This window comes from Bos taurus, chromosome 21, assembly GCF_002263795.3.
Source record: "Bos taurus isolate L1 Dominette 01449 registration number 42190680 breed Hereford chromosome 21, ARS-UCD2.0, whole genome shotgun sequence".
Taxonomy (NCBI): domain Eukaryota; kingdom Metazoa; phylum Chordata; class Mammalia; order Artiodactyla; family Bovidae; genus Bos; species Bos taurus.
The window spans coordinates 66,844,284-66,871,528 of NC_037348.1; the positions used below are offsets into that span (position 1 = coordinate 66,844,284).

Below are 27,245 nucleotides of genomic sequence, written 5' to 3' on the forward strand. Positions count from 1 at the left end.
GTGTGTGACAGGAGGGGTGCTTAGCGAGTGTCTGTAGCATCATGGAAATGTCATGACCAATTCTTTACAAATCGGCTGCGATGTATCTGCAGGTAATGAGAGCTTACAGTGAACGGTGTGGGATTCGTGGTCTCCGAAGAAGATTTAGCTTCGGGACCAGGGACCAGGGACCAGGCTTCATCACTCAGGAGCTTTTGTGGTGCAGAGTTTTATTAAAGTGAAAAAGAGAGAAAGCTTCTGACACAGATGTCAGAAGGGGGGCCGAGAGTGTGCCCCCTTGTTAACTTTAGCAAGCTCTCTTCTGTCTGTTAGAGAGCTATTAATCAGATAAGAGAGACACCTCAAGGCTGAAGGAGTTTCACCAGGCGCCTCTCCAAAAAATGCATTTTTGAGGGGATGGCACGAGGTGTGCCATCCCCCAGCTATAAAACAATCGATGTGAATACTTGTGTGTTGAGCTATTGTTAGCCCAAGATTTGAGAAAAGAAAAAGCTAGTCCTAGGTGGAACCATTTTGAAGAAAGGCAAACTCCAAAGCAAATACACAGTTTCATTAACATAGCTTAAGAAAAATATTTCCATAAGAAGAAGACATTTGGTTAGCTCAGGTTTGAGAAAAGTTCAGGTGGAACCAGGTGTCGTCATAGCAACACAGAATTTTAAGAGACCCTGGCAGCCTGTTTCCTCTGTTTGGAGACCCCTGGCCTTCCTGCCTGTTACGGTCTCAGTAATAGCTGCTGAGTCATACTTTTAAAAAATCTCCTGTTTTTTGAGAATCACCTTGTAATTCACCAGGAAGGAACAGAAGTACTCGATTTCCTCAGGCCTCAAAGACTCCCTCCTCACTCACGGTGAGCAAAATGCAGTTCCAGGCGCTGGCCTGCCCCGCGTTTCAGCATTAACCAGAGCAAGCCCTGCACTGCGTGGAATCACATTCTAGCTGGGGGTGCGGACCCTGAGCAAGAATCGCAAGGATATCTCATACAGAGAAACATGCTCCAGAGGAAAACGGAGCAATTAATAAAGGGGCGAGCAGTGGGGGTGTTATTTTGAAGGCTCCTCTAAAGGGTCCCACTTTAGTGGAGGTCTGGTGAAGAGAAGGAGCGAGCCCTTTAGGATCCTGGAGGAATATTTTTTTATTTTTTAAAAAAGTTTAATTGAAATATAGTTGATTTACACTGCTGTTAGTTTCAGGTATACAGCAAAGTGATTCAGTTATCAGGGCATCAAGCCAGTCAACCCTACAGGAAATCAATCCCAATATCCATTGGAAGGGCTGATGCTGACGTTGAAGCTCCAATACTTTGGCCACCTGATGCGAAGAACTGACTCACTGGAAAAAAACCCTGATGCTATTAAAGATTGAAGGCAGGAGAAGAAGGGGACGACAGAGGATGAGATGGTTGGATGGCATCCCCAACTCGATGGACATGAGTTTGAACAAGCTCCAGGAGATGGTGATGGACAGGGAAGCTTGGTGCGCTGCAGTCCATGGGCTTGCAAAGAGTCAGACACGGCTGAGGGACTGAACTGAACCGAACTGAAAGGATGGAAAAGACCTCACACTGACGCTGATCCAGAGAAAGACGAGAGAACATGCTGACATCAAAGTACATTTCAGAGCAAATAATTCCACTAGGAATAGGAGAGGCATTTCATAGTGTTCAAGCAATCAGTTCATGAAAAGGTCACAACCATGTGAAATGTCTATGTGTCTAATAACAGAGCTGCAACCTACAGGAATCAAAACCAGACTGAGCTGTGTGGAGAGACCATCGCGCAGTTATACGCCGAAAGTTCAATACATCTCTCGATAGAACGAGCAGCACAGATACAAAGTCTTAACACTTCAGCCAAGCTGGCTGGATAGGCATTTTCTGGAACACTCCATGTGACAACAGAGGGTGTGGCTCCTAGGCTGGGGGGAGTCACCGTGCACAGATGTGCTGAGTGTCACAGGGCTCGGGGGTATTGGCAGGACACACAAGACCCGCTGTGTCCACAGCACCCAAGGGTCAAGAAAGAGGAGGACCCAGAAGGGGTCAGTGGATTTGCCCATGTGCAGGCCACCTGGTGACCTTCACCACGGCACTTGCCAGGGAGTGGGGTGGGGAGCTGGCTGAGAGGCAGCCCCCAGCTACACTCTGCTGAAAAGCATGAGCCTGCTGGCAGGAGGTGTGGCAGGGGTTTCTCTTCTTTCTTTCCAAAGAAAGGGTGCGTTGGAGAAGGCTGGACATGGTTGAGAAGAGTCCAGGAGGGAAAGAGGGAATGTTTGAGAGGGCGGGGAGAATTTCAGAGGCATGTCCATGAGAAGGGGTGGGCTCCAGTGCCCCCAGGGAGCGGTGGCCCTGGCTGGGAACACAGACGTTCTCAGGTAAGAGAAGGGGCTGGATCCCTCCAGAGAGGGGCGGCCAGGGCGGCAGGAGGCGTCTCAGAGGGCCTGGGGCTCAGCAGAGAGACTGAATTGCCTGCTTTAGAGGCAAATTTCCCCAACTTTACCAAAGGGCGGTGGGATGCAGGCGGGACCACGGGCGGGGATTCCCCCCCCCTCGGTCACTGCCGTTGCTTGCTTGGCGGCCCGGGTGACCTTGGGAAGGTGAGCCTGGAGGCATTCCGGGGATGGACCCGGCCAGGAGGCAGGGAGGAGGTCTGGGGCGGGAGACGGCTCCGGAGTGCGGGTCCGCCGCGTCACCGCTAAAGGGCGCCACGACACCGCCCTGCTCCTTCGAGGCGCTCCCCCTGGGCGCCCCAACCTCGCCAGGAGCCCGGGGAGCTTCCAGCCTCGCCCCGAGGCTCGCTAGATAGACAAGGCACCGAGACAGAAAAGGGGGTGGAGGCTGGGACAAGCGTCATCAGAGAGAGACCTGCAGCCCGGGGGAGCGATCGGTGGGTGGAGTCCGGCGGCGGCGCCGGGATGCCGCCGCCTGATCTCATGCAGCTGGGGAGGTTCCACACCTAACGTGCGCCCTGTGGACCGGCCGCCGCTGCCACCCGGCCCCGTTCCCCGGGCGTGAGGCCTTCTTTTCACAGCCGTCAATCAACCACACGCCCATGTAGGCCCAGGCCCTGCCGGTGCTGGGAACGGGCCGTGAAATGAATGAATGAATGAATGTGCGAGCCCAGTGTGGAATTTCCCCGGGGGAGAGGGGGCCCCCAGGCGCAGAGCCTGAAAGTGCTGGGCCAGCCGGGCTTGGGCTGAGAGCTCAGTGTGGTCCAGGGTCGGGAGAAGGAGGGGAAAGGAGAGTGGGGCTGAGAGCAAGTCCCCAACTTAGATCTGAGGAGCCATCCGGTGCAGTCCAAGAAGGCGGGGGAATGGACATGCCAACGGTTCATCACCAATTTCAGATAAAATACAAGTGGCCCAGCAGCCACTCCCATCGCCCATCATCTTAGAAAGGATTCTCTCGCCAGCACCCACTGCCCACTGCCAACAGAAAGCAGATTCTACTATGGACAGGAGAAAGCAGAGATGGCAGACCAAGTGGCCAGGGGAGAAGGGGAGAGGCCACTTCTGGATGGACGGTGCACCTCCACGGAGAGTCAGCTTCCCAGGAAGTCCTGCCCTAGGATGCCAAGGCAGCATCTCACAAAAATATCCCCTCCCCTGTCAGTCTGGGGCAGTCTAGCCAGCCCTCAGAACAAGGAATTTACAGTGCCTGGCACTCAATCAACACTGACAATTCTTCTTACTATGTATTTATTAAACAGCAAAAAAAGTGGAAGTCGCGTCCGACTCTTTGCGACCCCATGGACTATACAGTCAGTCCATGGAATTCTCCAGGCCAGTATACTGGAGTGGGTAGCGGTTCCCTTCTCCAGGGGATCTTCCCAACCCGGATCGAACCCAGGTCTCCCGCATTGCAGGCAGATTCTTTACCAACTGAACTATCAGGGAAACATCCTTGGAAAATAGAAATGCAAGCACATTTGATCAGTGTATGGATCCTGATTACTCAGGTTCCTCTAATTTTCATCTGTTTAGAAGTAACACTTAATTTTGAAGCCATCAGACATATAGGGCTGCACATCTGGAGCCTGCTACTCTGTTGCCCTGGCTCAGAGCCAGGCTGCAGACGTTTGAGTCCTGTGGAGGCCCAAGTGGCTGCGTCTCTTGGGTGGTGCTGACTCACCCTGCAGGCTGCAAGCAGCCTCTCTCCATCTGCCAGGTCACTGCTGGGTTTCTGGGGCTCAAATGGTGTGTAGTCAATTCAGGGTTCACTAACCTGCACCTAATAGATCCTCTTGCATCCCAGTTCCAACCCCAAAGGACATGAGGCAGGGAGCAACCCTCGGCAGAGTGCCTGCTAATGACGCACTGTCGTTGTCAGTGGCATTACTGTTTCTCGTTACCATTATGATCATGGCACAAACTCACTATAGGTGCTTTATCTTTTCCCAGGAACGTTAGTTAGGTCTGTTCAGGCATATGACACAAGAGTGGACTGGTGTGAAATAAGACAGACAGAGGACCAATATTATGTGGTAGTACTTCTGTGGAATCTAAAAAAAATTATACAAATGAACTTATTTACAAAGCAGAAATAGACTCACAGATACAGGAAACAAATTTATGGTTACCAAAGGGAATAGCAGGGTGGGGTGAAAGTGTTAGTCGTTCAGTTGTGTCTGACTTTTTGCGACCCCATGGACTGTAGCCCACCAGGCATCTCTGTCCATGGAATTTTCCAGGCAAGAATACTGGAGTGGGTAGCCATTCCCTTCTCCAGAGCACCTTCCAATTCTGGGATTGAACCCGGGTCTCCTACCTTTACCATCTGAGCCCACCAGGGAAGCCCTAGTGGGGTGGGGTGGGGGAGACAAATTAGGAGTTTAGAACTGACATATATACATTACTATATATAAATCAGGCAAACAAGGATCTACTGTATAGCACAGGGAACTACACTCAATATCTTGTAAAAACCTATAATGGAAAAGAATCGGAAACAAAAAATATATATGTATACGTATATATACACACATACACACATACATATGTGTGTATATATACCTTGCTATACACTTGAAGCTATTAATAACCCAACATTGTAAATCAACTATACTTCAATTAAAAAAATTCCACACACAAAAAATAATGGACTGATGGTGGTCAGGAGGAGGATGGGCTATTAATCTGTCCCCTCTTCCATGAGCTGCTTAAGAATCATCTGATAGTCTTCATGTTCCAGCAGCTCCTGGGACTTGGCACCTGGTAATTGAGCAAGAATAGGCATACTGTATGTTTCTCAGTTTTCCAAAGATGATTTGGGGAAATCGAATCAGCCCATCGTCATTCCACCAATCAGGACTTAGCTCTCTGACTGTGCATTTTGATACAAAAATAGGGCTTTTGACTTCCCTTCCTCCACCCAACTTAAAAAGTGAGTTATGAGTTTGAACTTTCAAAAGCCAATTAACACTCCTTATAACAACTGTCACTTCTAAAACAAGAACTGAGCAGCATGGATTCTGGCCCTTAAGTCATCTCGGTGTACCAGAGGAGATCCAGGTAGATGGGAGCCGGGGGCACACTCACTGAGCAGGCTCTGCAGCCCCTATCCTACCTTGTATGGCTCCCGAGGCTAAGACCCTCGGAAGGACAGTGACGGCTTGGGATGCTAGGGGAGCATCACCGTTCTAAGCGGATGCTCTCATGTAGGTCTCTCTCTTGGTCCTCGGGGCCTCCTAGGGGTAATCATTTTGCCATTAGCAACCGGGACACACAACAGCTTGGCTTCACCCCACCGTTCAAGTGGGCTTTCCTGTAGATCTCTTCTGCAGTCAGGCCTCTGTCTTTGCAGAAGCTGGTACCTGCTCTGGGAATGTCCCCTCCCAACTTCCCTCCTTCCGGCCTAGCAATGTGACACTCCCCTCTTCTCCTCCCCCTGTGAAAAAGATACCCACTCTCCCTATGTGTGTTCTAAAACACAGAAAGCTATGTTTTAGCTCGACACATCGTAGTCATTCATTCGTTCAAAGAAAGAGCACAGGTTAAGGGCTTAGAACAACATCAAGCAAGAGATAAGTGCTCTAAATGCGTTAACTGGTTAACACCATTCATTTATGCACTCATTCATTGATTCATCCATTCAACATTGTTGTAGGGTCTCAGGCTCTACGCTGCTCGCTGAGGCCGCAGCAGTGAACAGGCGGAACGGAGTCCCTGACCACCCCGCCCCACGCCCCACCAAGTTCCCACCTTCAGGGCTTGAGGTGCGGGGATGGCGAGGCCTCCGCCCAGCGCTAGAACTACGAGTCCCAGAAGGCCGCGCGGTGGCGCCGCCCGGGTCTCCTGCGCGCGTGCGCGACGCCATGACGTAGGCGCCGCGCGAGGCGCCAGTGGCCGCGGCGGGCGGGCGCGCGACGTCGTGACGTAGGCGGCGTGCGAGGCGTGGCCGCGGCGGGCGGGGCGGGGACGGCGGGCGGTGGCCTTTAGGGCGGAGCCGGCTCCCGCTCTCCCTCAGTCGGCCGCGGGTAGCGGACGATCGGCCCGCGTCGCCCGTTTCTCTCGCGCGCCGGCTCGCTAGCTCGCTCTCTCTCGCCGAGTCGCGGGCGCCTCCTCAGCCCTGCGCGCGGGTCCCGAGCGCGGCGCCATGTCGGAGCCCGGGGGCGGCGGCGAGGACGGCTCGGCCGGCCTGGAGGTGTCGGCGGTGCAGAACGTGGCCGACGTGTCGGTGCTGCAGAAGCATCTGCGCAAGCTGGTGCCGCTGCTGCTGGAGGACGGCGGCGAGGCCCCGGCAGCGCTCGAGGCGGCGCTGGAGGAGAAGAGCGCCCTGGAGCAGATGCGCAAGTTCCTCTCGGACCCGCAGGTGCACACGGTCCTGGTGGAGCGCTCCACGCTCAAAGGTGCGGGGCCCGGAGCGGCGGAGGGGGTGCCCCGCCACGTCCGCAGCCGCCGGGGACGCCCCCCCGGGGACGGAGACCCGCGGGGACAATGGGCTCGCTTTGTCTGCTCGGCCTCTCAAGATGGCCGAGTTGGGTGGAGACGGCGTCTCCCGGGCTGAGCGCGGGCGGAGGCCGCATCCCGGCCTCCGCTGTCACATGAGCTCTTCGGTTTCGGTTTGTGTCCAGGCCGGGCCGGCCCTCGGGAGGGATCCCTGCCGGCCGGCCTGGATTGTGGGCCCTTCGGTAGCCAGGATGTAGGGGGAGGGCCCGGCGGCCCCCCGCTCCACGTCCGGGGGCCCGGGTAGGGACCGTGGCAGCTCCGCCTGCCCCGCGGGGCTTCCCGTGTGCTGGGTTGGACAGCGCATTCAGCGCGGCCTCTTGGGCCTCAAGCTGTCCCCTGCCGAGGCGAGGTGCCTCTCCCCCAACTTCATACTCGAGAAAACTCGAAGCCCCGCTGAAACGACTGGTCCAAGGTCACACCAGCGAATCCTCCCGAGACTGGACCCAGCATCTCAGTTTCCAGTCCGCTTGTTTTCATTCAGACATACCTTGTATTTGTGGAATGCTCCCTGGTGGCTTAGACAGCGTCTTCCTGCAATGCGGGAGACCCGCGTTCGATCCCTGGGTGGGGACGATCCTCTGGAGAAGGGAATGGCAACCCACTCCAGTATTCTTGCCTGGGAAAACCCATGGACAGAGGAGTCTGGCAGGTTACAGTCCATAGGGTCACAAAGAGTCGGATACGACTGAGTGACTTCACTTTCTTTTAAAATGATCCTAAACGATGACCTAGCGGTCTTTGAATCTATTAGGTTGGTCAGAAACTTCCTTTGGGTTTTTCCCTAACATCTTACGGATGTTGGGCACGTTTTACCATCTTCAAAGGAGAGGATTCGGGTTAGGCACCGTGCTTGCTTTGGCAGCGGGTATACTGAAACAGGTTAGGCACGCAGTGGAGGGAAGGGGCGAAAGGTTTGCATATTCCAGCGGTCTCCTCCAGTAGTGACCTTCCTAAGGCAGGGCTGGACTCCTCTTGAGAGGGAAGCTAGCCTTCCACGAGGGTTTCCCCTGGATGCTTTGAGACCTTTTGTAGCCAGTGGCCCGCGGGTCTTGACAGTTCAGTATGGGTGTGGCCGGGTGCATGCAGGGACCAAGAGGATGAGGACCAGGTAGATTCTAGCTTAGTACCGAGGATGGGGCATTGTCTGGAAGTGTTGGGGGACAAGCTTCTTGTAATCTCAAAAAGCTGTGCTGTCTGCCTCATGGTCCTGTTCCCTGCCCCCTCCCCCCAGACTTAGATTTGTTTCAGATAATTTGTTTCTTTCAAAGACTTTTCTTACTCAGGAGATGCTTCATTGTAGCATTGGTCTCTGTAGGAGGGTCAGCTAGGGGGAAAGAGAATTTTTCTTAGATCCACAGAGAACGTTCAAAGCCAATAAACCATCCAGGCATATTTTATGTTATATGAATATTAATGTTTAGGGTTTTCTTTTATGTTTGGGATTGTTTTCCCACATGGAAACCAACAGTGTTTGAAAAACTGTTTTTGAACTCATTTCCTTTTTTTTTTTCTTTTGAAGTATATGATCTCAATAGAAAATTAAAGTAAATAGATAATTAAAATCACCTGGAATCCTTCGACCTAGATATGATCACAGTCAGCTTTTTGGTGTCTGTCTTTGTGGTGGTTTTTCAGTGAACATACATTGTTTTATTAAAATACATTTTAATCTGTGTTGTTACTGTATTTTGAGTGGCTTGACCTTGGCTAATTCTTGATCATATTTTCATTGCACTGTTTGTGTTTTGAAATCAGTGATTTTTACATTAGATCTCAGTTTCTTTTTACGAAAAATAAACTGTAAGTTCTGTTCTTTGCTTCTAGGGTTCTCTTTAGTGGTTCACTTAACTCAACATCTTAGGATTGAACTTTGCTAAAATTATTGGAGAATAACCCTATTTCTGTCGAACGCTTTCTGGTGCAAATCACCTGTTTTCTTGATGGTACATTTTCTCCTTCAGGATCCAGGCATCCGAATCTTGTCTCCATAATGACTTGCACTTTTGAACGTTGACTAAGGAATGAGACTGTCTAAAATGGAAATCCTACCTCATTCATGTATTTATAAAAGTCCCATAAGTATTTCTAGTAATTCAATCAGTCTGTAACTTATTTTTCACTTACAGAAATCTGAGGGAAATTTACATGGTCCCATAAGTCTAATTAGCATCCTGCTGCACTAGCATAATTTAGACACAAGCGCAGGCCCGGGTCACTCAGTAGGAAGACTGTCTGTCTTCCAGGTGGTTTTTTGAGTTAGTGTTGCCATTTGCTCCTTTAAGCAAATATGAACATCCAGTAGTTACTACAGTGGAAAAGTAGGCTTCCAGTATAATATTGAGAACAAATCTGAGTGGTTTAAACTGAATAAAGACCACCACGTACATTGAAGTCATATCATTTATTCAATGAATTTATTTACTTTATCTTCCCCTCACATGCCCCCCTATTTTTATGGAAAGAATTTTCTAAACACATAATTGAATATAGAAGCATTTTTTATACTGAAGATCGGTCTGTTTTTTTTTTTTTTTTTTTTTTTTGACTGCTGCCTTTAGCTTTAAACTTTCTTGGTGAAGTACAGCACTCCTTGCAGTGTAGAATAAAGGTTGTGAATTTAGCAGTTTGTTTGGGGGGCTGCCCGTGCAGTTTGCAGCATCTTAGTTTCCCAGTCAGGGTTGAGCCCCATGCCCCCTGCAGTTGGGGCGCTGAGTCCTTACCACTGCACCACCAGGCAAGTTCCTATCAATTTCATTTTGATAGCGAAGAGTTGGTAGGAAAGGGAAGGTTAACTTATGGCTCCTCGATGTAAAAAGAGAAGTCTCCCTCCTATAATTCCTGGCCTGTGGAAAAGTGTTTTCTTCATAGCGTACTTTTGAAAATATGACCAGGTAGGTGATCATTACGTGATGGGCATTTTACGACGGCAGTGACATTTCTGTAGCGTTTTTTACCTGATGCATTTTTGTTTGAGTTCCATCTCCAGGAGAGTGGAGGTGGAGGCGGGGGAAGGTGAGGATGCTCTGGGTGCAGCTGCTGGAGCTGGTGATTCCAGGGCTTGTCTGTGGCCAGGCTGGGAGCAGGTGCTTGGGGCTCCGGTTTTGCTGTGTTCCACTCAGGTGTCTTAGCCTTGGATGGGACTGAAAATGGTGGCTGCCTTTTACCTAAACTTGGAATTTTAGTTTTTCCTGGCAGTTGTAGTTGAGGCGGTTTTACCTCCGCTTCGTTAATGCAAAGCTGGCTAGCAACTGGAGTACGAAAGAAAGCTCGTGGTTTTTACAGGACTCGCTCTCCTAGAGGTGTAGTGGTGTAGAAAGATTTACGGGGAATATTTTTGTGGAGTTTTAAACATTATTTTTCCGAAGACTCGGTTTCCCTAAAAGATGAAGAAATAGATTGATGATTATAAGAAGTATTCCTTTCTGGCCTTTGCTTAGACCCCAGAATGGTTAATAAGATGATTAAGAAATGAACAGGAGGCATTTCCTGTGACACCGACCTGTCTTGGAGCGCTGGGCAGGAGTCCCTCAGCCTGGGGCCTCACTGTCCTTTGCGGGCCCTCGGGAGGTCACAGTGGTCTGCCGAGGGGTGAGTTTGGATGGGCAGTGCTTCATAGCGAGTGGAATTCGTGTACAGGAGAGGAAAAACAGTCACTTCTTTTTGAAAAGCTAAAAACAAATGGAAATTTCGTCTGCAGAGTATCTGGCTGGAAGCAGTGGGAGAGAGAGAGGTAGCCCAGCCCACTCCGTCCTGAGTGAGGAAACCGAAACCGCAGGCTTTTAAGACCCAGTTAGGAGCAGGATGCTTTGAGGAGGATTCTGAAACCTAAAAACAAATTTCTCTGTTCAGTCCCTCAGTATCCATTAAAAAGGGGTGTTTGTCTTTATTTCCCTCATGGAGGTTCTTTTCACTTAGTATGAGCCTTAAAAAGTGTTCAGTCTCTTAGGCATGACTGACTTACTCGTTTTTCTAGAAGTGTCAAAATGAGCCCCAGACTTCCCTAAGGTACAAGGGGAACGTGGGGTTTAACCCTCCTTTCATATTCCCAATGGTGGTGAGTGAAGAGGCTCAGGGCTCTCCCCGAGAGCATCACAACCTCTGCAGGAGGACACAGTGTGGACCTGGGGATGACTGGAGACGGTTCCAGGGATGTGAAAGGGGAAGAGCCGGAGTGGCCACGGGAGAAAAAGCGGGGAGGATATGTGTGGTCGCGATTGGCCGAAATCCTATGCGATTAGCAGCATGCTAGGGTTTTGAAAGGAAAAGAAGATGAAACGGAAAGAGAACCTGGAGCGTGCAACAAGTACTCTGGCTGAAGAAGCTGAGCGGCCTTGTTTGCTTGGCTGCGAGGAGGCTTGCCCCGAGGCTGGACAAAGTTGGGAGGGGACGGCGAGCGCGGGAGTGACCACGGGCAGGCCAGCCTGGCCCGGCCTGTTCACCAGACTGCGCACACGCACCCCCCGTCACCTGGGAGAGGCGGCGTGAGCCCTAGAGTAGGTGAACGTGGATCTGCTTGCATTTCATTCAGCGAGGCGTATTGCTCACCTAAGTCACAGTGTAATGATACATCATTTGTGGTTTGAAATACAGTCGTCTTTCAAAAGAAGTATACACAGCGTAGTGCTTAAAGACATTTTGAACATGTTGAGAAGTTTTGATAGACTCTCCGAAGTTAACCAGAGAGATGACCACAGGCCATGGTAATGTGTATCAGGGTGGCTGGCAACAAAGGAATTCGAGAGGCGGGCACACGCTGTGGGCTGGTATTTCGGTTCCATGCGTGTATTAACAGACAGCACAGTATCAATCTGTTGTGTATTCACCAGTAACTGTAGCATCATTAGGAAACTGGCTCAGACTTTACGGAAAGAGGTATATTGCCTGGAAAACACGCAGCCTGTGTGTGTCTATGTCTCTAATACTGCAGGGTGGATAGTCTCTGTTAGGAGTCAACTAGTAAGTATCTTTCTCTCCTCCAAACAATTTTTTTTTAATGTTTCTGCAGAAGTAAAATTACTGTTCTTTGGAATACGTAATAATTTATGAAGAGGCAGGAAAGTTTAAATTGTTTGGCTGCTTACAAAACAAGGTCCTGAGTTCTCCATAATGGGACTCGGACCCACTCAGGCTTCATGTGGCCCTTGTGTTTATGGGGAACAGGGTTAAAAAGCCTAATTCAAAATGTAGTCTTCAGCTGATTACTGACGACTTCCAGCAATTACTGTCATCAGAGGCAGTTTTGCAGAGCCGAGGAAGACACCTTGCACACCCTTGTCTGAGGGTGATGTCATGGGGCGTGCCTCCTGCTGCAGTGCAGTGTGATTCCAGGGTGGGCTGGGCGGGCCCTGCACAGCGTCCTGAGAAGGAGACAGAGGCCGAGGCGGCAGTGACTCATCGCCTGGCCGCCTGCCCACCTCCTTTAACCCCGTTCGCAACGTGCGGGCAACGTGGTTAGATGCTGAGTCCAGTCGGCATGCTTGAGTTCATTTATATAGAGGATGATGTTTTGTCCGGGAGGAAGAAATTATTCAAAGTTATTACTGTATTTTTTAATTATGTCAGTAATTTCCTTTGGTAATTATTTTCTGTTTATTGTTGGAGTGTTATTTTAAGGACATCTATTTTATGTAACTCATAGAAGAACATTACTGAAAGTTCCAAAAATTGAGGGAAAAAATACTTCATAGTCCCACCACCCTGACAGCTGCTTTAGTTTGGGAGTATTTCCTTATATTCTTTGTGCTCGCATTTTACAGACTGCAGTTACGTATTTGGTTGATTTCAGGCAGTATGATTTATCTGTTGGTATGTCCACATTTTAGTAGTTAGAAAACTTGATTGGTTTGGGTTTTTTGGTTTTTGTTTTTTTTGGGTAGTTGGTTGGTAATGTTTCAGAAACAGCTAGGAAGTCCCTGGCACACTAGAATGTTCTGCTGCTCACTTCTCTTCTCCTTCCTGAAGATATACCAAAAACAACATTTTGGAAGAGTTATTGTCTTCTTGATACCAATATTTTCTGTGCTTTTAGTGTGAATTTTGTATTTGTCTCATCTTAAAGCCAGAGATGCAAACAGCTTTTGCTCATAGTTGTCAGCATTTGTAGAAACCTTGCAGACCACCTGGTTCGGTGCCCAGCCCCTTTCTGGTGCTGCTTTTACACTTTACATATCCGAAGCTGAGGGGAGAAAAGTGACTTTCCCAAGATCAGTCAGTCAAGCCTGCTGCCTTTGCTATCACACCATGACTTGGAAGTAACGGCAGATCCCATGTACCTAGTTAGAGTAATCCTTCCGTATTTATTCTTCCTAATGTAGTTATCCCGCGTAGTATGTCATCGCAGAGATGATTTAACGAGCGGGTGTCTGCATTTAGTCAGTCAGTGCTGGGTCTAGAGGTTTGGATTACGTCCCCTTTTTATAATTTTTTATATTTTTTTCAACTTTGACTTTTAACTCTCTAGAAATTGTATTCACATTCATCTTGAGTTATCGTAGTTTTACATTCCAGTAAGCTTTTTAAAATCCCTGCTGCATTCATAGGTTGACCGCAGAGCAGGCTCTCAAAGTGCTGTACGGGCCGAGGGGAGGCCAGGCGAACGCCCCCTTGTGACCCTGGGGGCGTTTCTTGGCAGCAGTTTTCTTGATGGAGGGAGGAGGGCAAGCTGTTGACCTGTGAGGACCCCAGGTTTGGAATCGCTTCTGCATCGTCCCTTGTTCCTTTCTAGTCACGTGTCTGAAGGCAGTTTACTTACGTACTTTGCTTGGAACATATGGATAACAGTCGTCATGCCACCCCCGCAGGGTTGTCGTGAGGGTTAAGTGTGTGATACACGACGTAATGCCTGTCACATAGAGGGTGCCGAGTAGACAGCCTAGCAGAATACCCTGGGGTGGGGAGGTGGGGGGTGGCCTGCGTGTCAGGAGCTCCCGGGATGGGGTGGGGGGAACCTGGCCTTGGTGCGCGGACACCGCTGGCACCGCCTGAGGCCAGGCCCGCTCCGGGCATCGGCGCAGTCAGCCCTTCAACTGCCCAGGCATGCCAGCGCACCCCGGTTTACAGACGAGGAGGCAGAGAGGCCGGGAATTTAAGCACCTTGCCCGGGATCACGCTGCAAATAAGCGCCTGGACCCGTCGGCACTCAGGAAAAAATGGTGGAAGGGAAAATCAGGGCGAGCCACGTCACACGGGGTGTAAGTGCCAGGTTGGGGATGGGGTGAGGCTCATCAGGCTCTGAGCAGTTGATAAATTCAATTAAAAATTGAAATATTGACTTGAATTTAATAGAATGTCTATTATGATTTGCAGAGGATGTCGGTGACGAAGGAGAAGAAGAAAAAGAATTTATTTCCTATAACATCAACATAGACATTCACTACGGAGTTAAGTCCAATAGGTGAGTAGTATAAATATACCATTATTTTGGACTATAAAACTTGTGAGAATTAAATGTAAATCCTAATCAAGTCAGAGTTACCAAGAAAACACTCGAAAGATTTCTGCTCTTAAATTCAGTTTCTTGTCTTCGATTTTATCTACTCAAATTAAGAGGATTTCCAAGTCAGTATTAAAGTATTTTAATTGCCATGTCAGGGCATTAGCCCTTGAGCCACAGTGTATTAATACTTAACATGTCTAATAATGCTCTGAGATTATATCTGAGTTTTCATTATTATAAATAAGTGGTGCACATTCCTAGTTCAGGTCTGATTCTTGACAGGATAAATCCCTAAAGGTAGCACCACTAGTTCAGATACAGCATTAGCGTCTTTAACACACGTTTCCAGATTTCCCACCTTTTAAAAAGATTGTGCCAATTTTTATTCTAGTAGACTTAATTGAAATTCAATTATGTAAATGTGTATTTTGCATTGGCTTTTTAAAACTTTTTAGTTTGAATAATTTCAAGCTTACCAGAGTTCCCTGGACAGCATACGGCACCTCCCAGATATCGGTTAGCCTTTCCCACGTCTGCATTGTCATTTTTCTCCAGAGCCATCTGAGAGTGAGTTATCGACAGGCTGCCCCTTTGTCCCTAAACATTCTGCAGCCATTTCCCAAGAACAGCCGCATCGTTGCTCACAGCCCCAGTACAGTTTTCAAATTGCCGAAGTTTTAGAACAGTTTACTCTAGGCACAGTGCGTGCTCGTATGTCCTCAAAACTGCCCCTTGCAGTATTTCTCCCACGATCCAGGATCCAGCTCCGTGTCTTTGATGACACTGGTGTCTTTGCTGAGCACAGACCAGTAGTTTGATGGGGTGCCCTTGCCCTGGACCTGTCTGTTGCTTCTCCATAGTTACATTCAAGTTGTACGTTTTTGGCAGGAATACTGTTGTGACTGTGTTCCTTCTCAGCGTGTCACAGCAGGAGCTTCATTGACTTTTTAGAATAATAGGAAGTATTGTGTCTAAAGGCCATATACATAATGTGAGAACTGGAAAACTCAGATATTGCTTCCCTTGAAGCTGTTGGTTTCACCTTTGAGCACCTGTGCTTACACCTGTCACACAAGATAACAGCGGTGGGTGTGCAAAGGAATAAAGCATAACTCCTGTTCCCAAGAGGTTCACGGTCTTTGGGGAGGAAGAGTGGCAGATACACAACTAGCTATATGACTTGGCAGAATCTTAGAGGTGCAGAATACCGTGAAACCTGGGAGACTGCCTCTGCTTAGGAAAGGTCCCATAGAAGAAGTGATGCTGCAGTTGGGTTTTGAAGGTTAACTTGGAACTTCAGCAGTTGAATAGATTTCTTAAGCGACTACAGAAAAACACATGCTGTTAGAGAACGGGTCATGTGGTTCACAGGGTGTCTCAAGTCGGGTATGGGGTGCATGGCAGGAGAGGAGACCAGAGGAGTTGGTCTAGGCCTGGTGTAAGGGCCTGGAGTGCTCCCTCATCACTTTAACCTGCAGGTGACTTCTGTTGTGGTCAAGCTGACATGTGATTCAATATCATAAATGAATGGGACAGATTATAATGAGATCACATTTAAGTTCTTCACGGCTTGTAGCTTGCAGTTGCTAGGGAGGTTAGTTTTTGTGAGGACAAGATTATGAACTCAACCTCCATATGAGACAGGTTAACTTGGCCTGGTTTCATGGTCACGTGTTATAACCTTAACCTTGATTCCATTGTTGTCACATAGAGAATAAAGAAAACGAAGCAGCGTATTTCACTATTAGAAAAGCAACAATTTATTCTTAATATGATTTTAAAATTAAAACATTCAAATGGATTTTTAATTTGCGTGCCCCACAAAGAAGTCTGTCATCATTAAGACTGATGAGGATGAGACTATTTGTTCTAATGTTTTCTTTTCCTTTCTTTTAGCTTGGCGTTCATTAAACGAACTCCAGTGATTGATGCAGACAAGCCAGTGTCTTCCCAGCTCCGAGTCCTCACGCTCAGCGAAGACTCACCATATGAAACCTTGCACTCTTTCATCAGCAATGCAGTGGCTCCTTTCTTTAAGTCCTATATCAGGGAGTCTGGCAAGGCCGACAGGTAAAAATCAGTTTTCCTTTGTTAGTTTGAATGTCATGTTTTCCTTAATGTTCGTAACACGCCATGGAGAGAATGATGCAGTGTTCAGAAATTGGGAGGGTAAAGCCAGTAAACCTGGAGGATGTGAATCTGTTGCATTAACGTATAGCGTTGATATTTGACAGACCTGAAATAATGGAATCTCTTTGGAGACGATAGCACGCCAAAATTTGAGATGTGTTTTGTCTTTTAAGGGACGGTGATAAAATGGCTCCTTCGGTTGAGAAAAAGATTGCCGAGCTTGAAATGGGACTCCTGCACCTGCAGCAGAATATTGAAATTCCAGAGATCAGCCTGCCCATTCACCCGATTATTACAAACGTTGCAAAACAGTGTTACGAGCGTGGAGAAAAGCCGAAAGTTACAGACTTTGGAGATAAGGTCGAAGACCCGACCTTCCTCAATCAGTTACAATCTGGAGTTAACCGCTGGATCCGAGAAATCCAAAAGGTAAGAGCATGGTATTGAAAGTATCATGTAAAATGCTTTACTCTTTAATGTCTGTGAGAAAACCGGTACGAATTCTTGTCAAGGAGGTGAATTCTGTGATGCCCATTGGCTCTCCCTCCCGTTGGTCCTGGGAGTGCTTGGTGGAGGACTAATGTCGGCCCGCATGGAGCGGTCAGGGTACCGTGTGACATGGTTAAGTACTGCCCGTGAGACAGCCTTAATCTCAGCTGTCTCAGTCCTTTGGTTCCAAACTAAACCACCTTTTATACAAGGAAGGAAATCTACTTGAAATATTGGCCTTAAATTTTAATGCGCATATTCAGTTAATGATATTTTTCTACCTTTGCTTAAATGCTGAGTACTCTTGAATGTTACTTTGTATTTAAGGTGACCAAACTTGATCGAGATCCAGCCTCAGGAACTGCCTTACAGGAAATCAGTTTTTGGCTAAACTTGGAACGTGCGTTATACCGCATCCAGGAGAAACGAGAGAGCCCGGAAGTTCTCCTGACTCTGGACATCTTGAAACACGGCAAGCGATTCCATGCCACCGTCAGCTTTGACACTGACACAGGTAAAGACTAGAGCTTGGAGCCGAGAGGCGGATGCCAGTGAGCTCTCAGCCTGGGTTTGTGCTGAAAAGGAACAGATGCACCGTCTCTCCTGACTGCTTATGCCGTTGCATCTTACCTCATCTTTCCCCAGCTCCAGGTGATGGAAATGATCTTCCCACCTACCTCCCTTTCCCTTTAGGGCTTTCGAGAACAGGAGCCAGGTTCTAGGCCTGAGTATAGGGAGCCCTCGGGGCCCCCTCCTGTTTCTTAGTTGCTTGGTTCCCTGAACAGACTGTGCTTCTTTCAGTGTAAAGTTAAGCGTGCTTTTGACGGTCCAGGCAGGAGCGTGGTTTACGTTAAGCAGAAGTTCTTTGCCCACAGGGCTGCGGAAGGAGGGCTGGTCAGTACTTTCTCTTCTGCTATTTACCTGCCCCTCCTTGCATTCTCCGCCCTCTTCCCTGTTCTGAACCATTGTCAAGATGAAAGTGGTCTCTGAATGGGTAGCAGGGAGGGTGACATTGGATGAGCAAGTGCCGGGCGCGCAGATGTGGAGTGCCGGCCTTGGCCAGACCGTGCTCTTCACCAGAGACACGTTAGAACCAGTTATCGGGACAGAAGTTGTCGTCATGTTCTTTTCCTTCCCCTCCAGAAAGGTTGTGGTGCCCGCATTTTAAGTGTTAGAGGAAACCTTTTCAGTTCCTGTGACCACATTTCGTATACTCACTAAGATACGGACATTCACTAGTGCCGAAATGTGTACTTTGAATTTTTTTTAATGCCTCTGAAACCTTTATTTCTTTCCTAATAGATTTCTTTTTTTAAAATCTTATGCCAGAGAAAGTTTAAAATAAAAGATCAAGACCCAGGTTTTTCTGTGATCCATGTCTATAATACACTCGCCCTAACTTGAGCCCTGTGTATAAAATCTAAATTTCAGTGTTCTTAATGCTGATAAAATTCAAGTTTTACAAAACTAACGTAGTATTATTAGAATGCTTAGATAGTCTAGAAAGCAGACAAAGATGACATGTCTGGACTGCCGCTCACAGCCTGTGGAGTACGCGTGAATACTGACTGACGCGTACGGTACAGTCGGTGTACAGTCGGTGTACAGTCAGTGTACAGCATACTGGCTGACACTCTTCAGAAGCAAAACTGAGAGCGCACCGGGATCACCTGTTAATAACATTGTTTTTTCAAACAGCACAATTTCTGTGTTTACTAAATCTTTTGCAGCATCAAAATCTTCCATTTTGAGGATGTATCCTAGTTTACCTGACTAGTATTGGGTTCACCAAAAAGTTCATTTGGCTTTTTCCATAAGATCTTATGGAACAAACTTTTTGGCCAATATTTAAACCTAGAAGGAATACTGTTTTACTTTTTTTAAAAAAATTGAGGTGTAATTGACATATAACAGTGTATACTATAGTTGTCTGGCTTCATGTGAAAGCTATGAGACTGTGGACGCTTGATGTGAACACTATGTAACTGTTTCTCTGTTAATCTAGGTCTGAAACAGGCTTTGGAAACGGTGAACGACTATAATCCTCTGATGAAAGACTTTCCTCTGAATGACCTGCTGTCTGCCACTGAGCTGGACAAAATACGGCAGGCACTTGTTGCAATTTTCACCCATTTGAGAAAGATCCGAAACACGAAATATCCCATTCAGAGGGCACTGCGCTTGGTGGAGGCGATTTCGAGAGACTTGAGTTCTCAGTTACTCAAAGTGCTGGGCACTAGAAAGCTGATGCATGTTGCCTACGAAGAATTTGAAAAAGTAAGTTGTAATATCTCAGGAAGCCAACTTTAGGGCATTTCAATGAAAACGTGCTTTAATAATAAGCTTCCCCTCTTAAATTATATCCCAGGTTATGGTCGCGTGCTTTGAAGTTTTTCAGACTTGGGATGATGAATACGAGAAACTCCAGGTATTGCTGAGAGACATTGTCAAAAGGAAAAGGGAAGAAAACCTCAAGATGGTGTGGCGGATCAACCCTGCTCACAGAAAGCTTCAGGCTCGCCTTGACCAGATGAGAAAGTTCAGACGCCAGCACGAGCAGCTGAGAGCGGTCATCGTCAGGGTCCTGAGGCCACAGGTGTGGCTCACGGTCTGAAAATTCATGCCTGCATTGCTTGAATGACTCTCTCTCTTTTTTTTTACAGTCAGCTACCTGTGTCTCTTTCACACTGTGAAGTGCTTCTCTAGCTCCTTTTTCATCTGTCACTGTCATCTTGAAGATCTAGTGATTCTGAATCATAGTGTTTGAGTTCAGATCTTTAACATTCTCCATCCATTCATTCCCATCCCCAAACTGCATGGACCCTAGAGCCAAACCTCATGGGTTTACATCCTAACTCAGCTGTTGAACTAGCCGTGTGACTGGGCTCACTGTTTTACTCTTTTCCTCAGACTCCTTATCTGTAAAATGTGGATAATAATTGCGTTTGGCTCAGATTTATTGGAACAATTAAATGACTCCTTTTCTTTCTTCATGCTTTTTTTTTTCTCTTCTCAGTTCACCACTTTTCTGAGCACTGCTTTTCTCGCTTTAAACAATCCAATCCAGAAGTAGCGGGTGGATTGATACGTGTGTAGGTAGACGAATTGGTAAACGGATAGATACATGCGATAAAGCCAGTAGCCAATGTTAATTGGTTGGTGTTAACCATAGGCTCTCGGTGGGGTCTTCCGTGTGTGTGTTTAGGGTTCTCTGAGAATTCTGCAGTGTTAGTTGGGATGGGCGGTCCGGTCTAGGAGCCTTGCCGTCTCGGTCGTTCTCTGAGGAGGAGCGCCTGCCGCCCAGGGTGGACCAGGGTGGAGCGGGTCCGTAGTGAGTGCTTGGTGCCTTCTCAGCTAGTCAGTCCCGATCCACGTGGACACGTGTGCGTGTGTTGGTTTTACGTGTTAACCCTTTACTGTGTCCGTGAGAGCCTTGAAGCTGGGACTCAGCCCTCCGTTCCCTGTCCTTCTCAGCTATCACTGTGTTAAAGCATCATTGTCTGCTTTCCATTTGTAAACCATGTGGTGTCTGCACTGCCTTTTTGTTCATAAAGTGTGTAATGAACTCGTGTGCAGGCGTGCATTCTCAGGATGGTCTTATTGGAGGATTGTTCACATTTAATGTAGTTATTGATAAGTTTGGATTCAGAGCTGCTGTTTGCTAGACTTAACAGCTATATTTCTTTGCATTTTCTTTTTTAGTGTTTCCTCTAGGGATTACTATAGGTCTCTAATTTATCACGATATACACAATACTGACTGAACCTCATAATCAATATAAATCTGTTTCCTCCTGCTTGTCATGTTTACAGAAGAGAAATAACGCTATTCTTACAATGCATCTGTATCCAATATATTATTATTATGTGGTATTACTGTTACATATATTATAAACCCAGAACTACAGTGTTACAAGTTAAGCAGTCACATATATCTTAGAAAAATCAGCAGGTGAAAAGAAAAATAATGACATAATCTTTGCCATTTGTCCCCGATTTACATCTTCCAGTTCTCTTCATTTCTTTCTGCGGACTAAGTTACCTCTGCCGTCTTCTCTCTGTAGCCTGAAGAAATTCTTTGCCATTTCTTGTCCCATAGGTTTGCTGGCAGCACTCTCACATTTGAAGGATAGTTTCACTGGTTATAGAATTTTTGGTTGACAGCAAGTTGTAAATCTGTCCAGACTTTTCATTCTTGCAGGGCTCCCAAGGGCTCCTGTGTGTGTGTATAATTTACTACGTTGGCCCTTGTCAGACTGTCTTTTCCAGAACTCCCCCTTTATTTGTTTTCTGAATTGTAGGTGCTAGGTCTTCGTTGCTGCGTGGGCTTTTCTCTAGTTGTGGTGAGTGGGGGCAACTCCCTGTGGCCGCGTGTGGGCATCTCGTCGCGGTGGCTTTCCTTGTTGCGGAGCACAGGCTCTGGGGTGCCCAGGCTTCAGCAGTTGCCGCTCCCGGGATCTAGAGTGCTGGCTCTGTGGTGCGATGCACAGGCTTGGTGGCTCCGCAGCATGTGGGGTCTTCCTGGAGCAGCGCAGGCAGATTCTTACCCCCTCAGACGCCAGGGAAGTCCCCAGAATCCCTGCTGTAAGCTGCTCTTGTGCTCCCACCTGCAGAGCTTCGAGTCTTCCTGCCTGGGGTGGGAGCGCCCCAGGCCGTCGGCTCCCCGCCCTCACCTGAGGTCGGCACACCTCAAAGTGTCAGCTGCATTCCGTTGCTGTCCGTTGTCCTGAAATGGCTGTTTAATAATTCTGTCCAGTTTTTGCTCCTATAATGTCCTTGCCAGGAGTTCTCAGGATGTTTTTAAATATATAAAATAAAAGGCAGAGGTTTACAAGGAAACATTTGTCCACAGTTCTGAAGTTGTGATCTATGGACAGTCATCTGTGTGCTTCTCCGTGAACACGTAAAAGAGCAAGACAGGCCTGCTAGCAGGATTTTGAAGTAGTGAACATAAACAAGCTCTCAGGACTACAGTACAGCTGTCGTGTGACCTGGAAGAATTTATTGATGACAGAGGGCACTGGGGACAGCTGTAACTGTTGCCTACATCATGACTGAAGAAAATGCTAAATTTAATTAGGCTTAGTGAAAATGATTTTCTCCAAACAAATTCACAGACTGTCTGAACTTCATGGGCGGCGTCTGTGGACCCCAGATCACGCCCCCTGCCTGGCGGTGTAATTCTGTGAGAGCGGGCCTGCGCTGTGCCCGGGGTCTGCTGCGTCCCGAGGTGCTGGGCCTGTGTGCTCTGCTGTCTGTCCAGGAGCGTTCAGGGGACTGAGCGGACCCTCTCAGTTACTGTCATGCTTGACCTGTCCCTCTGCTGCAGTGTGGACCCTGGGCTGTAATCTAAAGTTTTAGAAATAAAAATGAGAAGTGTACTGGGTACTGGCTTTGTATGAACCACTCCTGTGAAGTCCTGAGCTTTCCAGTGCAGTTTGAGGGAAGAACCCCAAACCCAGGTCTCAACACATTTTTTTTTTTTTAGCTTCTTTGGCCACAAAACTACATTGTCTGAAGGTCTTTACAGCAGAGTTAAAACGTACAGTATCGTGTCTTACACGGTCTTGACTTGTGGTTGTAAAATGTTTGACTAAACGTTAGGCTTACATGGTGGACTGGTCATCTTGTGTGGTGTGTGCTACTCAACGAGATAAAAGTTTTCCCCTTGGCAGACCTGTTTTCTTCCAAACCCTCTCCTCCCAGGTCACAGCAGTTGCACAGCAGAACCAAGGAGAGGTGCCTGAGCCCCAGGACATGAAAGTGGCTGAGGTTCTCTTCGACGCTGCCGACGCGAATGCCATAGAGGAGGTCAACCTGGCTTATGAGAACGTCAAGGAAGTGGACGGGCTGGATGTCTCCAAGGAGGGCACAGAGGCCTGGGAGGCCGCAATGAAGAGATACGATGAGAGGATCGACAGGGTGGAGACCCGGATCACCGCGCGCCTGCGAGACCAGCTTGGCACCGCCAAGAACGCCAACGAGATGTTCCGGATCTTCTCCAGGTTCAACGCGCTGTTCGTCCGGCCTCACATTCGCGGGGCCATCCGCGAGTACCAGACGCAGCTGATCCAGCGTGTGAAGGACGACATCGAGTCTCTTCACGACAAGTTCAAAGTCCAATACCCGCAGAGCCAGGCGTGTAAGATGAGCCACGTGCGCGACCTGCCGCCCGTGTCCGGCTCCATCATCTGGGCCAAGCAGATCGACCGGCAGCTGACGGCCTACATGAAGCGCGTGGAGGACGTGCTGGGCAAGGGCTGGGAGAACCACGTGGAGGGCCAGAAGCTGAAGCAGGACGGGGACAGCTTCCGCATGAAGCTCAACACGCAGGAGATATTCGACGACTGGGCCCGCAAGGTGCAGCAGCGCAACCTGGGCGTGTCGGGCCGCATCTTCACCATCGAGAGCACGCGCGTCCGGGGCCGCGCCGGCAGCGTCCTCAAGCTGAAGGTCAACTTCCTCCCCGAGATCATCACCCTCTCCAAAGAAGTACGAAACCTCAAGTGGCTCGGCTTCCGCGTCCCGCTGGCGATCGTGAACAAGGCTCACCAAGCGAACCAGCTGTACCCCTTTGCCATCTCGCTGATCGAGAGCGTGCGGACCTATGAGCGCACGTGTGAGAAGGTGGAGGAGCGGAGCACCATCTCCCTGCTGGTGGCGGGCCTGAAGAAGGAGGTGCAGGCACTGATCGCCGAGGGCATCGCCTTGGTGTGGGAGTCCTACAAGCTCGACCCCTACGTGCAGCGCTTGGCGGAGACGGTCTTCAACTTCCAGGAAAAGGTGCATGCCGCTTCCATCTTCCCCATCCCAGAGGGTGGCCAGTCGGTTAGCAGTTAGCTCTCCACAGAGGTCGCCCATGGTCCCAACAGCTCAGGGCCACGTCTGCCGAGCGGGAGAAGGAGGCCTTCCCCTCACCGGGCTGTTGGATGGTGTGGGGCCTTTAGGGAGGCCGTTCAGTGACAGTCCCCGTTGCTAGGGAGCCAGGGAAGAGATGAAGGGCACGAGAGCGTTGTCACTGATAAAGCTGCGTGGACAGCGGGCTGGTGGTCGGCCCGCCCCAGACCTGGCCTTCCTCCCCAAAACCCCCACCTGGCTGTGCCGCGGTCAGCTCCTGGCCCTGCTCCTGCCTCTGCAGGCAGCGCGGAGTCCACTGGTCTGGTGTGTGGCTGGCTCCTGGAGAGGGAAGGTGCAGAGCAGCGTGCCTTGATGTCCTGTTCCCGCATGTGCGGGCAGAGGGCGCCTTCCCTGGAGTGGGAGGGGGGAGGCGCCGGTGTGCATACCTTTCCCCTCCCTCCTCGGAGACAGGTGGGGTGTGGCATCAGGCTAGCACGCAGGGTTAGTGCTCTGAGGAAGAACTTCTCTGTCTCAGACGTTTATTAATTGAGAAGAATATACATGACATAAAGGCATGGAGTAAGCTGGTGATTTAACGCGAACTGTGCCTTCCTTTAGGTGGACGATCTGCTGATTATCGAGGAGAAGATAGACCTGGAAGTCCGCTCCCTGGAGACGTGCATGTACGACCACAAGACTTTCTCCGAGATCCTGAACAGAGTGCAGAAGGCCGTGGACGACCTCAACCTGCACTCCTACTCCAACCTGCCCATCTGGGTCAGCAAGCTGGACATGGAGGTGAGCTGGTGCCGGCTGCACCTAGCATTGTCTGCCATCTTTGGGGGTGGCTCCGGTCCACAAGTCTGTTAGGTCAGGCCTGAAAAGCTCGTTTCTGTGGCAGTTATCAGTGACCGTGACCACCAGTTCTTTCCAGAAACCCCCTGCAGCTGACAGTAGCTGAACTGCTGTGCTGGCTGCAGCCGCCCTCCTGCGCCGGAAGCAGGGAGCTCCGGGGGAGGGGAGGAGTGCTGTCTGCTTTCTGGGAGTGTGACAAGCTCCTGCAGCCCGTCTCTGCTCTGCTGATTGAGGTGGTTCTCCCTAGCCCTCCTCTGCTGGCAGCCTTCTCTGGCCACCCTGTCTCCCTCCACCACCCCCCCAGCATCCACGTACCTCTTGTTCCTGGTTTAGAGGATCTTGGCTTACCCTTGTGGGGTGGGTGTTGGGAGCATACTTAGCACCCCGTGTGGCTTTCTCGTCAGCGGGTGTCAGAGCAGCTGTGAAGTCTCCAGAAGCAGGGAGGGTGTTTTATGGCAGAGGTCACTCAGTGGACAGGTGGTCGTGGGTCAGTTCTGAAGTTGTGTGTGGGTCACAGGTTTTCCCCTCTGAAGTGGATGAGTAAAATGCAGCAGTTCCTCCAACGGGCCCTGAACAGAGCTAACGTTCAGAAGCCCCAGTCTTCTGAATCGAGTGCGAGTCCCAGGTTTTCTCAGGCCGCCCCCACAGTGTTCCCAGGATGGTTGAGTGGCTCACAACGAGGAGGGGGACTCTAAGCAAGATGCGCAGGCACCCTAGTCCTTGGAAATCTCACAGATCAGAGATTTCTGACTTCCTTCTTCACTTGTTGAAAGAAAATGGTCACCGTTTGGTGACTGATGTTGACTAGGTTTACTGTGATGATCATATTACAAGTAGGTATACATATTGAATCCTTATGTTGTACATCCAAAACTAATGTTATAGTCAGTTACTGAAGGCAGGAGAAGGGGTGGTAGAGAATGAGATGGTTAGGTAGCATCACTGACTCAATGGACACGAGTTTGAGCAAAGTCCAGGAGATAGTGAGAGACAGGGAAGCCTGGTGTGCTGCAGTCCATGGGGTCACAGAGTCAGACATGATTTAGCAACTGAACAGCAACAATAACAAAATCAATTGTGCCTCGATTTAAAAAAGAAAAATGGTTTCATCTCCAAACTCCAGTTTCCTGGTTTTGTACCTGAGGCTGGTGTTTGTGCATTTCCTGTCACACTGAACACATTTCAAGGCCTTCGCCACGCCTGCGCGGCAGTGGGGTCTGCTTGTCACTTGTGAGCGGGAGTCCGCAGGCGGAGAGCACAGCCAGCCTAGTCGTCCGTGAGCGGGGGCTGGAGGGTGAGGACGTGAGGTTGAGGAGCCGCGGGTGGAGGCTTGGGGTCAGGAACGATTTGTCCTGGGCCGGAAACAGCGGTGTTCTGTCAGTACGCTCTGCGAGCTAACTGGGAGAAACATTGTTCTCGGGACATGTTTCTCTGTAGATTGAAAGGATACTGGGCGTCCGGCTGCAAGCTGGCCTGAGAGCTTGGACGCAGGTGCTCCTTGGACAAGCGGAGGATAAAGCAGAGGTTGACATGGATACAGATGCCCCTCAAGTTAGTCACAAGCCTGGAGGAGAACCAAAGATCAAGGTGAGTATCTCCCAGGGCAGCCGGTTCCACAGTAAATAAAGCGCGAGTGAAAAAGCCACTGCGGTGGGCAGACCCGGGCCCGGTCAGCGTCCTGGGGTGACGTGAGATGAGGAAGAGGCTCTTCACCCCGAGCTCCTCCCCCCACCATCCACCATGGCAGCAGCAGGCAGACCCGGGGGGAGGGCCGTTCTGCAGAGAGCACCCCAAGTGCCAAGGCATAAGAGAAAAGTGGGAAAAGCCGAGTGTCGCAGAGTGGAAGGGATTGAGGGGCTGTGGCCGCCAACTGTGAAGTGGTGTCCTGTGAGACCCGGGGAAGTCTGACTGGAGTCCGTGGGGTCACGGAGCCCCCATGACTGAGCCACTGAACAATGGACCGGCACTCACATCTTTGTTTTGGTAATGACACCATTCGAGAGGAGGCCGGAGAGGGTGCATACCTTTCCTCTTCATGCCTGCCTTAGAATTCTGCTCTATGTCAAAAACAGTTTCAGAAACACTTGGGGGTTAATTTTTTCATTTATTTGGCTGTGTCGGGGCTTGGTTGCAGGGCATGGGGTCTCCCTTTCGGTGCAGGCTCGGCAGTTGTGCTCATGGCTGAGTTATTTGTGGGGTCTTAGTTCCCCCACCACGGAGCGAACCCACATCCTCTGCATTGGAAGGTAGATCCCTAACCACTGGACCACCGGGGAAGTCCCAGCTTTTTTTTTTTTTCTTTAATGGAAAATAACATTTAGAAATCTACACTGGGGTAGATTTCTGTTCTCCTAGGATATACATAGGAATTAATTTGAAGAACTGGATATAATGGTCTGCTGCAAGCAGAAGTTCAGACTGTGACCCTAAAATGTCAGTTTTAATAAAAATCTGAGTAGAATTCTCACGGAAGGATGCAGCAGTGCACTGCGGAGCACGCTGGACAGCAGCCCTCATCTCCACGCGACTGTTCCCTGCCGTGGGAAGGAGGGCTC

At 49.3% G+C, this 27,245-nt stretch overlaps 1 protein-coding gene and 1 long non-coding RNA gene across 3 annotated transcripts in view; one reads left to right on the top strand and one right to left on the bottom strand.

The window, feature by feature from the left end:
• Positions 1-529: 529 nt before the first annotated feature.
• Positions 530-6,414, bottom strand: LOC132343395 (uncharacterized). The gene is made up of 2 exons (XR_009492231.1): positions 6,199-6,414; positions 530-5,684 (listed from the first exon to the last, which is right to left on the bottom strand). It is a non-coding gene; the product is annotated as an uncharacterized lncRNA (long non-coding RNA).
• Positions 6,415-6,456: 42 nt separating this feature from the next.
• DYNC1H1 (dynein cytoplasmic 1 heavy chain 1) overlaps positions 6,457-27,245 on the top strand; it is a 61,039-nt gene continuing 40,250 nt past the window's right edge. Inside the window, exons 1-10 of one of the 2 annotated variants that reach the window (NM_001206138.1) lie at positions 6,457-6,845; positions 14,251-14,338; positions 16,277-16,450; positions 16,684-16,939; positions 17,327-17,513; positions 19,005-19,276; positions 19,368-19,595; positions 22,705-23,781; positions 24,454-24,633; positions 26,128-26,277. In NM_001206138.1, the coding sequence (NP_001193067.1) occupies positions 6,593-6,845; positions 14,251-14,338; positions 16,277-16,450; positions 16,684-16,939; positions 17,327-17,513; positions 19,005-19,276; positions 19,368-19,595; positions 22,705-23,781; positions 24,454-24,633; positions 26,128-26,277 (2,865 nt within the window). In that variant the 5' untranslated portion in view covers positions 6,457-6,592. The remainder of the gene's footprint in view (positions 6,846-14,250; positions 14,339-16,276; positions 16,451-16,683; positions 16,940-17,326; positions 17,514-19,004; positions 19,277-19,367; positions 19,596-22,704; positions 23,782-24,453; positions 24,634-26,127; positions 26,278-27,245) is intronic. The other variant, XM_005222225.3, reaches the window with a different exon arrangement.